The 13,504-nt window shown below is 38.7% G+C and overlaps 1 protein-coding gene across 2 annotated transcripts in view; it reads left to right on the top strand.

Moving 5' to 3' along the window:
• The first annotated feature begins 10,560 nt into the window (after window positions 1-10,560).
• STAC (SH3 and cysteine rich domain) overlaps window positions 10,561-13,504 on the top strand; it is a 74,063-nt gene continuing 71,119 nt past the window's right edge. Inside the window, exon 1 of one of the 2 annotated variants that reach the window (XM_079302657.1) lies at window positions 10,561-11,049. In XM_079302657.1, the coding sequence (XP_079158783.1) occupies window positions 10,933-11,049 (117 nt within the window). In that variant the 5' untranslated portion in view covers window positions 10,561-10,932. Of the gene's footprint in view, window positions 11,050-11,130; window positions 11,266-13,504 lie in introns of those variants that run through there. The other variant, XM_079302658.1, reaches the window with a different exon arrangement.

Here is a 13,504-nt window from a genome sequence, read left to right as displayed (position 1 = left end):
AGCCAGCAACCATACTTCTTCACATCTGCCAATAAATCCCAAAATAATTATGGTGTTGTAGTATAATGTGAGTAAAAAAAATAGTAGGTTTAATTTGTCAGAGACCTGGCAAACCATTTGTTAGATAAGGCCCCCATTATCAAAGCTACTGTTGTGGGGAATATAAAAAACATTTACATGTCCAGGAAAGATAGTGGAATATGAGCTGATAACGAAGGTGACTAATTAAAGAAGAAAACCTTTGCTTCCTGAATTAACATATAGCATTTGAATGGAATTAACAGGAACCCTGAGGTTGAAATAGGGACATAGTTTTTAAACTGTGCTGAAATGCACTGGAATAGTTACACTTTGTGAGGCAGACTACACAGAAAAATACAGAAAATAGGAAAGTATTATATATTTATGAAAACAGGGATTGTCCTTTTGGCATTGGAATGTCTGACAGCTAAAATAAATTGGTTTGGCTTTGTCATTTAAAACAGTGACTGACATTTCAATCCCACAAGTTGTTCCCTTGTGGGAACAACGAGAGCAATGATTCCATTAAATTGTGTCTCATCTGTGGTCCCAGGTGATGTAGTTAAAATAGTTTCTGTAATTTCTGGTTAATGCTTGTTCCTTCATTTTGGTGAACTCTTTTACAAACTTGCCCTCAGCTTGCATTATACCCTCTGATAGTAGAAGAGTTGAAACTTGGGAACACAGACTTTAGACTTGAGCTAAAAAAATTTATAAGATGTAAAGAAATGAAACTTCCACATATGTCTTCAAAAGCAAGTTGGGTTATGACTCCCCTCTTTTCAGTGGGGGGCCAACCCACTGCCTGACATTTCACAGAATTTTACCTCTTTCTTCCACTCTCTATTTTTGCATCTTTTTTTTTTTTTTTTTTTTTTTTTATGTGACAAGCACAGTCCCACAGTATCTTGGAGGAGACGGTATTTCAGCTGGAGACAGTGGGACAAAGTTGCCAATTGCAAACCTGCTGTTGACATAGGTATTGCTTCCCAAGAGGCCTGGTCCTTGGCCCAAGGAGCCTCTAGGTGGAAGACAGAAAGAAGTAATACTCATCATCACTCATTTCTTGAAACAAGCTGGATGTCTATGCAGAAAAAAAATATGCTTTCAGGAAGAAATTTCATCTAAAATTTAATTTCTATTTTATATGTTAATCACAATTGATGGCCTTAACTATTCAACAGAGCAATTATTTTTATTCTTTCATGCCTTTGAGTGGTCTTCTCAGAGATAAAATGAACACTGATGTAAAACTGTTTCACAAAATAAATCCATGTCTTTCAGGAGATGTTTCTCTCACAATGATTGAAAGAAAAAAGTAATTGGCATAATTTGGTGCAACCAGATAGTACAAAAAGCACTGGAAAGAAGTAAGCACTTGTGAGTGATAAATCCAAGGATTTTTTTCCTATTTTTTTCATTCCACTTGGAAAAAAGCTCACAACACAATTAAAGCATTATTAGAATGTATGTTGATCTCTCTGGCTAACATTTCAATGAGTTAAAACTTCAGAGATGTTTGGCTGTATTCCAATTTTTTTTCAGTTCTGTGCTCTTTTAGGAATTTTAATTTTTCGTGGATAATTAGATCTCTGACATTAGACGTATATAATTAACAGGGAAAATGGCTTGCATGCTGACTATAATAGCACTGTCTGATCTGTTTGCCAGATTACTGTTGTGACCTGGTTTTCTGGAATAATTTTATTCCCACAGATAGCAGCAGAGATGCCTAACTGGAACCACTTCAATTTATTTGAAATTATGAAATCCTGGGACCTATTACTGATTTCAGGATTTTGCATGCATATTCAAAATTTCTTTCTAAGATAATCCTTTTTCAACTTTTTTTTTTTAATAGTTGAATCTGAATGACTCCCCCATTTCAAAAGAATAATCGGACTGAAATGTTTCTTAGAATTGTCACAGAAGCTTTTACTGTAATTTTCAAAATGTGCCTCTCTGGGTGGGAGGGAAATGCATTCTCTTTAAACTGAAATATTAGGTTTATCTGTCCATTGTTAGCCACAGTTCAAGACTTGAGTGTCATTCACATCTTTTGCAAAATTGTCTCCAAGACTTTTTTAATAGCCTATTTACCAATTGGTAAATAAACACCACCTTACAATAAACAACTGGAAAAAACATTTTTAGCTGCTTGCTACCATGTCTTTTATGCTACTTACAACTTACCGTTTGCATTCAGTTCACATAAAGTTTTGGTTCACTAAAATAAAATTTTCACTTCTCATTTTTAAGGAGTAAAAAATAAGGCTACAAGGTGAGTGGAGCCAGCACCATATTACTTTTTATTTTTACTTCTGAGCATGGGATCCAGGAGGAATTTTTAGATGACTAATGATAATTTTAAAAAATAAATATAGTAACAGCCAGGAAAATAGGATTAAATTGTTTTGGACCAAAGTGGTGTTAGATTTTCAGCTGAGCGCTTGATTATAGTCCAGTCTAGGCCACAGGAAGCAGGTTTCATATCTGTGACATAAGACAAAGGTCCATTAAGCATGTTTAAAAATCCCAGGATGGTCTGAGAACAGTGTATTACAGTTCATGGAGAAACAGCTGTTAAGACATGTTCCAAACATCCTTATAATTCCACTGGGTGCAATGGATTATAAAAATAGATCACAAAGAATTCAAACCCCTTACCAACTCTGCAGTTAAAGCATATCATTCACATTTCTCCATATTCTCTGCTTTTCTATGCAGAAAATAAAAACAGATTCCCCACACAAAGCTCAGATTAGAGGGTCAATAAATACAGAGTGGAAATTTTTCTCTAAATCAGATCATCTCACTATTACTTTTGATGTATGGAGTTCTTTGTGTAGTGATTTTTCCCCCCTTCTCTCCTAAGCATAACTCCTTACATTATACTCCAGCATGCTATGCTCCAGCATGTTATGCTCCAACATGTTTGCTATACATGAAGCCACTACTGTGCTAAATATGCAGCATGTGAACATAGGTGGAAGTGTGTGCATTTATAGCTATTGTTTAGATTCCACCTTTTTATTTCAATGTCTTTGCTTTAGTCATCAGATTTGAAACCAACACTGTGCTTTTTTCTAAAAAGAAAAATGGCTTTATAATTCCTCCAGTATCTAGTAGTCAGTGCAGAACAGCATCATAACAAACTGGGAGAAGGGGAGCTGAAAAAGGAAAATTTTTGGTGATTTTATTGCACAACGTACATTTCCAGTGCCACTGGGATTGAATAGACATATATCTGCTTTTTAAAACATCTTTCCTTTTCTGCAATATTAAGACCAGACAGAATTTCTAACTATCTGTTAGTTTCTGTACAAGCTCAAATTAGAACAATACCTAGCCTGAAGAGCTCACAATTTACATACAAATTTTCTGTTTGCAGAAGTTTATATTGGAGGGCTGATCACATCCCCTTGCAAAGACAACCTCTTCTCTATTCCAGTTTGATTACTAGAACTTTTCATATTTTCCTGTAAATCAAAGTGTTTTTTCTGACAGAAATTATCTTTTCCTAATGTCTCATCTCTTGAATGTTGAATGTGGACTGCAGAGGCAGCTGAATTTCCTTGTATCTGTCCTTCCAGAGGAATGCCCTACTTTGAAACCATTCCTTACAATAGGAGATGATGGGTATAATTTCTGCTATAAACTTCTGTTTTCTTTAATTGTTGGTCTACTATGCTTACATATGTCCAATCACTAGCAATCATTTCTGTTAGTTCTGCTTTTGGTTAAATTTCAACCATCCTGAGCTCGTTGCTCAGTAGTCTTTTCTTTCCTCATGGTCCAGGCAAAGAGGCTAATAAGACACAGGAGTGTTATGGACTACAAAATGAAAATAGAATTTTGAAATTGCAGAGCTACATTACCTAAGTCATTATTCATGTAACTTTAGCTGTCTCAGTTATCTTACCAAAATCATTTTGACCCACTATATTGATAAATCTCCTACATACTTCAGTACCCTACCCAGCTTATTCAAAATCTGAAATCATAAACCTCAGTGATTAGGCATGTGAATTTGAGATACCTCTTTCCATGGAAACAGAAGGAAAGACCCAGCTCTTGCTGTGTCCAGTGTGCAGTCCCATTCTGCCTGAAGAATTCAGACAGATTCTGAGGCATCAGAATGACAATTACTGAGTGGTTTTACAGCAGGTGGTATGACTAACAAACATAAGGAAACCCTGTGATTCCTTCTTGAGTCCAATGAAAATAAAATTATAAATAAGGAAAGTAAAGGCACTCACACTTCGGACAATTTCTCCCTTATTTTTCTTTGATTGCTCCTCGTTTATGGCATGTGCACTTCTAAAATCTTGAATATCTCTGCTAGTAAAATCATAAAATAATTTAGTCTTGTTGCTGAGCTTGACCCCTTTAAATAATAAGAGGCAGTGAACTGTAACTCTTAAAAGAAACAGTAAGTCCAGGACGCTCTATGTTGAGATTTCATATGGACATCAGTCATCACAAATAAAACAACTGTATGAAATGAAGCACAATAAAAGTAGGTGTTATTTCTATGAAGAAACAAGGTTTTAAACATTCTCAACTGCAATGCTTAGTGGTTAAAATACTGCTTGTATTCTTAATAGTAAGATCTGGGGTTTTTTTCTATGTAAATTGATCTGAATATTATAAAATGGCATATTTCATAGGCTTGTAGGATTGTGACAGTCTCATCTTTATTAAAAAGACAAAATTGCCTTCCTACTATCATTCTTCACTAAGGTCTAAGACTTTTTATTGTTTCAAATAAAACAAAATAAATCATTATAGATAACCCCTTGCAGTGTTTTTAAAGTTTACTTTTTGTTTATTTAAAAATTTATTTCCATTTCTATCTTGAATTGGTAAATATTTGGAGAGCTAACAACCCAGCTGCCATCAATATCTTTCAAATTTTTTGCATCTTATCAGGAATCAAGGAATAAACCAAATATATTTGGTCTTCAATATATTCACTTTTTTTTTTGGTCTTCAGTATATTTGCATCCAATTTATAAAGGGCTGAACAATTACTTTCTTGATTCTTATTTGATAGCTGTGATAGATCTTTAAACTAAATCACATAATTGTGGGCAACCCCTCATCATACACAATTCCATTCCACTTGACACATGCACTAATCTGATCAAGTGAAATGTTAATCTTTATAATAATTTCTTCTATTGCTACAAAGCTTTTAATTCTTAAATGTCCAAAGGCATTTAAAATATTTGCTGTGCACTACTGAGTTCTACAAACCCTACAGAAAAGCACCCTTTCCTGACCAAGGTCATTAGCACAATAAGAAATATTTTTTTCTTCCAAAGCAAAATACATTAGTACAGCAGTAGCAGGTTTGCAGTCAATGCTAAGGTTCATTCTATATTCAGCATGCATATTTGTACCTAAATATTACAGTGACAAGCATGCTGTAACTACCAAGGGCAGGAAATACTGTGCATGCACAGCCTGTTTAAAATTGGTGCATACCCATAAGATATCTAAAGAAAAAAAAAAACCTAACTATATATATATACATATATATATATATATACATATATATATATATATATATATATACACAAACACAATATATAGACACACCCTTTTGTTCACCTCCAGTTATGCTGGGAATGTTTGCCGGATCTTATTTTGCATTCTATTTACAGCCTAAACTAAACATTGCTCTCAATGCATTTTTGCTGACATTAGTTAAGAAATAGCTCATGATGACGGGATTCAAGAACAGAGTAAAAGGAAAGAACAGGAACCTGAAACAAATCCAGTAAAGCTCTGCAATGTGTAATACCCAGCTCACTCCTGGAAAATCTAACAACCTGACAAAGGAATTTAAGGAGCAATTCAGTTCAAGAAAGGTCTAGGGAAGAAAGAAGTGATTGAAGCCCCCTTCTACCAAAAACCTTTCAGAAAAAAAAAAAAGCCTGAAATTCAGCATGGTTACCCTCTTGGTGCTTCCTCCCACCATATCCTGGAAAATGCTGATGATAAAAGAGACATAGACCTGGCTGAGATGGTATGATTGTGTGAGACCACTCTGACTGCTACTGACAGTCACCAGGAAGAGTCTTAATGACTATCCAAGGAAATGGAAGGGAAGCAGTCTAGAAAGAGTAAAGAAGATTATGTTATTTATCAGAATTCTATTATCACTTTATTTTTTTTGTGGCATGGATAACCTGAAAGGTTTTAGTACGTGGGTAAATCAACACTAAAGCAACCCATGGAACTGGTTCAGGTCATTCCTGTTACATTCATATTGGACCAAATCAGTAAATGGCTATTGAAAAACAGGAATATCTAGGAGCATCTGTGAGTTGCAGGAAATGTTGCTACTGATTCTTCTTTTTATATCATATTCCAATACAAAGTGAGAAAGAATTTATTGCCAGCAGAGATGTAAAATCAGGTCGGGACTGTTGCTGGTTATTTAAAGGCACTGCCATGCTTTTTGTAGGACTGAACATATTACATGCTCTATCTTGGCTGAATTTCATCTTTTATAATTACATCTTCTTCTCCCCTTCTCAAACATTTATTGCTGTCACAAGGCAATGCAACACTCTTAATTTTCCTGGTCTAGATGTCTGTGTAGCAGTGTTTCAATTTTATCATGACCTCCCTAAAAGACATATTTAAGTTGCCCAAGATGTAGCGTGATCTGTGCATTCCCTGTGGCATTGTCGTGGATGGAGAGAAAGAAGGCTTTGAAATTAAAGCTCAGCAGAGGTTCCAGTTTTTTTCCTTCTTAAGTACAAGCACAAATCTGTTGGTTGGGCTTCCTCCGCAGTTATGCATTCACTACACTCCCTGGAGCAATGGGATGCTTAATACTTTACCTCTAAAAAATACTTAGAGATTATTCAGTCAAAATGCAAGCCACCAGTATTCCATTAGTACTGGGAATGCTTTCAGGCCATCAACCAGCTTTTTCTTCCAGTTTGATGAGCTGATGATTGTAGCCCTCAGATGGCATTTAGATAAACAGAATCCACAGAGATTTGTCAGTATGTTAGCTTCTCGATGAACTGCCAAGATTGTATAGTAAGCAAACAAGGGTGGTTGATTATAAAAAAAACCCCCAGTCACATGATATTATTTTAATCTCATTTTCTCTGTGGATGCAGTGTTTGCTGGAGAGAAACAAGCAATATCATCTCTATGTGCTCTCTTAGACCTTCTTTGCTCAGAAATATGGGATGGTTCATGCACCAAGCTCTGAATACTGTAAATTATATCACACACTTTCCTTTTCCTTATTATTTTTTCTCTACTGACATAGAAGTCTAAACAGAAATAAAATATTTGATAAGTACTGATTTCTTATGATTTCTATAGTGAAATCCAGCACTATGCATGTATATTATTGGCAGAGAGGTGATCAAGTATTTCAAAGGAATGTCCATACAAAAAAAGCAAAAAAAAAGGAGGCAAAAACTATGGCAGGGACCAGATCCCACCGGCTTACTCTTGCCACTGTGGAGGTCTCCAGAAGGTAGGACTTGGCAGTACAGCAAATGTATATTTATAGATTCCTGGAGTCATGAGCCTCAGGGATGTTCTTATCAGGCTGGCTTCAGCCACAACTTAGGAAGTACTACAGGACCCCCAGTGCAGGGGGCTGTGCCACCCCACACCCTGTCACCTTTGTGTGTGGGACCAGAGATTGGGAGTGAAGGAGGAAAGACAAGACATAGCACCCACACAGCCAGCATCAGATCTCCAGCAAAGGAATGGTTGGCAGAAACTCCAGGCAACACGCAAAAGCCTTTACACAGCAAAACAACTTCAGCTGGGGCTGGGAATTTGGGCTCATGTCTTATTCATCCAAATTGCTTTTCCCCACTCCAGAAATCTACACTCCCCTCTACACTACAGAAGCTGTTCAATTTCCTCTTGTTTAGCACTGTGCTGCAGTGCTCCCATTTCCTCTGCGTGCCTTCATGTAGAGACTGATCGGCGGTAATCACAAGTCCAGTTTCTCAGGATTGAAGCATGGGTGAGACATGTAGGTTCATCTAACTTGATCAGTTTGTTTTGTTATACTGTGTATTAGATCTTTGAAGGCCAGCTCCTGTGGAAGGAAATAAAAATTTAACAAATTACTTTTCCTTTTTGCTTTTTTGATAAAATTTTATGTTTTATTCATCTTTCCCAAGCTAATTGTCAAGAAACTGCCAAATCCATTGTGGTTGACAAGCAGTGATTGGGAGGAGTGCAGCAGGAGTTAGTACTAATTTGGTAAAACAGAGTAAAGAGTGGTATAATAGGCACTTACAGAGTCATGACATTACAAGCTCTTCATACAAAATGTGTGCAGAATTTAACAACATATAGAAAATTAACTATTAACCAGCCACTCCACATCCATGTCAAAGATAACCTGCAAGTTCACCATAAGATGTTTTTAAGCCTCTTAACAGGAAAGATCATATCACGTGACTTGTGGGGAATTTAGCTTTGAATTTTTTTTTTAAGAATTTAGTTTTATGATTCCCACCTGTCAGGTTGCTGGGCTCACAGAACAATCCTTGCAGGGGGCAGACCATGGCTTGGCTGTTCTGGGCTGGACCATCAGGGAAGGATGCTATGACCAGAGCTGGAGTATTCAATTTCTGTTGCCCTGCCAAGATCTCCATTGCCCACAGCTGTCCTAATTCTCCAAAACTGTGGCGCTGACAAGGCACTGCTCATTGCTAAGTGGAAGATTTTACAGCAAAGGCAAAATCTTACTTGCTGAGTGAAAAAATTGTCTTTACACCTAGAGAATTCCTCCAGCACCGAAGGGAATGGTCTAAGACACAACTGCGTTTTAGAAAGCATGCCCTTGGAAATGAATTCTCCTACTTACCTGCCAAATCTGCCCCTCTGAGCTCTGTATTTCCTTGTTTCAATCCCAGCTGTCACTGCCACTGCCTCAAGAACAAACAGTGGACTCATTTTGATCCCTATAATCATGTTAGTGACTATAGGCCACATAATAGGTTCTACTGGCAGACTCTTCAGACACTGTTGCTCTGAAGTAGCTGCACAAATAGCATTGCAGCATTTATTTTTTATTGTCTGCAAAGAATTTTGGTATCTTATATGCTCTCTTTCAAAAACATAAAGATCTCTTCTCCATCTAAGTTATAGTCCTGAAGATTCACTGGAGATTCAAAGAGAAGCTGACTTTTTTTTTTTTTTTTTTGGCTTCTGCATACTTATTAGGAATAGAGAGACTGCAGGGCAATTGCTGCTCTGGCTTTCATCTGTATAACCCCTACAATCTTGTAAACTTGCTTTCACTTTCACACACTGATTATTTGAGATGAAAGGGGCATGCAAGGCAGCTCCAAGTAGCAATTGTGTTTCTAAGGGATGGGGCCAGAGGGGAATCTGGTGTCCTCTCCCCGAGCTACAAGGTACTAAAGATCATCTCTGACTTGGACCCCATCAAATCACCTCCAAACCTGTATAGATCCACTAAAGAACTAAATTTTTTTTCTTCTCACTTTCCAGGATGTAAGTATTGCTATTAGAACCACATTTGGGTTCCTTTTGTCTGTATTCTTTACATGAAAGAGTCATCTCCACCAGCCATATGGAGTGGCTCCCACTCAGCAAAGTGTATCCGGTGGGAAGCACATCCATTCAACCTTTCACAATACAGACCTTAATTCAGCAGGGAAGAGAGCTTAATTGCAGCAGATTTAAATCGGAGGCAAAACCTCAAGCAATATAAAGCAATCTGAGCCAGACAGCAAAGTCACGCTGACTTTCTGCCGGTAGTACTGCAGACCCAAGCATGATTTCAGGTGCTGCATCCTCAGGAATGACAGCACTGAGAGAAGCCAACAAGCTCTTCCCAATGGCTGTCTCTGCTCTGCTGCTGCCTGATGGAGTGTTATCACTATGACAACCTACAGGTATAGTACATGCATGATAGTGGGAGCTCAGATGACCCAGATTGCATGTGCATGGCTCAGAGCTGGGCTTCCCTGCCTGGAAGGGGAGCAAGGAAGACATGGAACCACAGGTAACTCTCTCCTGACTCTGTCCTGTCATTTGCTAGCAAGTTTGCTAGCAAATGGGCAATCTTGCTAGCAAATGCTAGCAAGATGGGAGCCTTAGAGACACTGAGTAGCTAGAATTTTAAACAAACTTCTCTGGGGCAAGGAAAAAGAGCTATTTTTCTCCTCTTTTTCTGGAGCCCTTTTGCTGGATTATTTTTCTTCAGTGAAAGATTTGAAAGAATATAAGGGTATCCTTCAACTCTGTCTTCTCCAGTCCGTTAAAAGGTAAAATGCTTCCAAACCTCATATACACTGCATGCCCCTGAGTGTGTGTGCGAGTGCATGCGCGCGTTACTTATTTTCACTACTATGACCGCACATGCTCCTCCAGAGCTATTCACAGCATTAGAAATGCAACTCCTCCCTCCAGTGTCGTGTGTGTGCGCGCGTCTGTCTGTGTGTCTGTGTGTGTGTGGTTGTGGCTATGGCTGTGGCTTAGGCTTGCTGCTTCAGCTCACTCTCCTCTGATTGTGGGGCTGACGGTCACGACGCTGCTCCGCACCTCCAGGCTTCATACGGAGGGGAGTAGTATCAGGGAAAAGCAGGCAGACAACTGACCTACAGAACCATCGATAATTTACTCCCTCGCAGCACAATTGCATAGGAAAGGGGAGGGAGAAAGGAGGGGAAGGAGGAGGAGAAGCGGGGGGCGGGGGGGGGGGGGAAGGAGGGGGGGAGAAAATCCAGAGAATTCTCGTCTGGCAAAATACAGTGAAACCAAGCAGTCGGAATTCATTTGCTCTAGAAGAGCAGAGAGAAGAGAGAGGACATTAAATGAAAAAAGCAAGAACAATCTTTAGCTTTTTTTTCCTAATAGTAGCAGTATTTTAGAGGTAAAATGATTCCTCCGAGCAGCACGACTGAAATCAGCGTGGAGAGTGTGGAGAAAGAGAATGAAGTGGAGAGCACAGAGCAGCCCCCCTCTCCAGCATCAACTACCAGCCAGGAATCAAAGGTACTCAGAGAACGAGATTTTTTTTCCCCCTCTTTCTTTGTTTTGAAAAGAGATGTATTTATTTGATTTTCATTTGGAGCACTGTGCCAGGATCAGCGGCAGAGTGCTATGAGCCACCTCTGACTGCAGTGCCTGCTCTGACATCCCTGCTTCTGAATTCTCCCTGTCACCTCAGGAGCCTGAGCTGGGGAAATACCTGCCTTCTGAGATGTTTGGGTTTGTGAATTTTTGCCTTTGTTTTCTCCTCCAGTAACATTCTGGGGTAGTGGAGGGGCTCACGGAGTGGATCGCTGTCAATGGACATTGATAGCTATTTTCACACCAAGTATCAGACCACTTAAAGGGGTTTTTGTTGGAAAAAATATTTTTCTCAAAGGTTAAGGGAAAATATTTTTGTTTTGAGGCTTGGATTATTTCACCTGACTTCTCTAGCAGACTCATTAATGAACTTCCATGTTAAACGAGGCTTTTAAAATTAGCTAAGCCACAGCACAGCTTTATCACAATGTAAACTGCCAAGAAAAGGATTTTTTTTCACAGCCTGTTTTCTGTTTGTGAGTTTTTTCAGTGTAGTTCAATGCTATGAACTGTAACTTCTTCCTGTGTATCCATAAGAAGGAGTTAGGCTTAGCATAGAGACAAGCACGAGGTTCAAAAGAGGCTCCTTGCCTTTCTTTATTTCATGGTGGTGCCAGGGCAAAAGAGAAAGAACATCTCAGGTCTTGGCTTTTTCTAGGAAAGGGTCAGGGAGGGGATTTTTGGCTCACTGCCAATAGGATGGGGACAGTAGGGGAAGAGGTAAGACCTTCCTTGTACCTCTGGTATCGAATTACAACAGTTCAATTTACCTTACTGAAAATCAACTTTCAGCCCAAATGGCATGGCCTCTGAATTTTTAACTGACTTGCACGTGAAAAGTTTTTTTTACTGCCAGGGTGTTACTTGGAAGACAGAGAGGTAAAAGGTAAAAGTAGTAACCTTACATAATGAAAGTTCCTTGCAGCTGGCTTGGATAATATGCTTTTTCTGATCCTCTGTTACTTATGATTGAAAGAATGATAGCACCTTACAGATCTTCTGTGAACTTTATAGTGATGCTGTGTAAACATGTAAAAAGAGGGAGGTTCTTGTCACTTAGGAGCTTACAGGTGGGTAAAGCCTCAGGAGTTACTGTGTGAGCAAAACTGCTTGAAGGTACGTTCTGGACTGAGTTTAAAGCCAGTGGCTGCCTAGGTCTAATACAGAAAGATTACTACAGTATTATGCAGTTATAGCTCTCCACTTTCTGGAGAGTGAGTTCAAATTATCTGTCTGTGTGGGCAGAGTTTTGATGCACGCTTTGGGCTTCTTTATTTTATATATTTATTTAGAATTTATACTCCAAGGATGAGAGCTATTTCCTGTGTTATACCTCTTTAAAAGAAAAGAGCTTTTCCAGTAACAATAGCATAAAATATTCACTATACACATTTAGCTCTACTGGAGTCTCCCTGGTTTATGGAAAATGAAAAGTAAATGGATTATTGGTATAAGACCAACCTCTAAAAGGATACGGTACCTAAATCCCACCCCCCTCAGTCCATTTCTCTGGAATTACTGAAGTTTTATATGGGCAGTGGGAAGCTTTGCCCCTAATGAGGTCCCAAAAGTAACTACAGCCTTCACTGCACTGCCAGCACCAGCTGCTCAAGTGTTCTGGGCTGATGCATGCGGCCTGGTGGGACTGTGTGCCCCCTGTGATCCTCACCCTGTGTCAGAATGGTTAAGAAGCTGCATGTGCCACTTAATTACAATGGCCCTTGAGGGACTTTCCCACTGGGTCACGGAATGCTGTGCCCAAAACAGACTGGCATAGATCCAAATTTCAAAGAAAGTGAAGAGCTGCACAGAGGGTTCCTTCTTGCTGTTCGTCCACCTACGTACTTCCAAAGAATGACAACAAGTATTAGCACATCTGGCCAGAAAACAAACAGGCTGCAAACTAGTTTACAATCAAACATTACCATCATCAATTTTTTTCAGTCTTTTGAGCATTTGAAGAGATATACTAGAATAGGCAAAAACTATGACCATGCAGTTGATGCCATTACTGGGATAGAGATATTCTTAGTAAACAAATAATCAGCGTATTCACATTTTAGAGCTGCAAATATGAACAGATAGCATGATGTATTAGCATTTCAATAGATAAAGTCAAAAGAGCGTTCTGATCACTGGGGTAATAAGCTTTCTTTTTTTGTCCAAGGAAACAGGAGGATGGAAGAAATTCAGTGATTTTATAACAATGTTGTTTATGCTTGGGTTTTCTTTTATTTGCTAAGATAATTGATGTACTTCAAAAACTAAAGTCTGACAGAAACATAGTCAATGCTTTTATCCATGGTTTCCCATGCCAAGGGAGCTATCCTGTCATTCACAGAAAACTAAGCTTTCTTCAGGTACTCTCTACTGCCTA

This window comes from Erithacus rubecula (assembly GCF_903797595.1).
Source record: "Erithacus rubecula genome assembly, chromosome: 3".
In the NCBI taxonomy this organism is placed as follows: domain Eukaryota; kingdom Metazoa; phylum Chordata; class Aves; order Passeriformes; family Muscicapidae; genus Erithacus; species Erithacus rubecula.
Note: the sequence above shows the minus strand (reverse complement) of the source record. Positions and strands in the feature narration are given on the sequence as shown.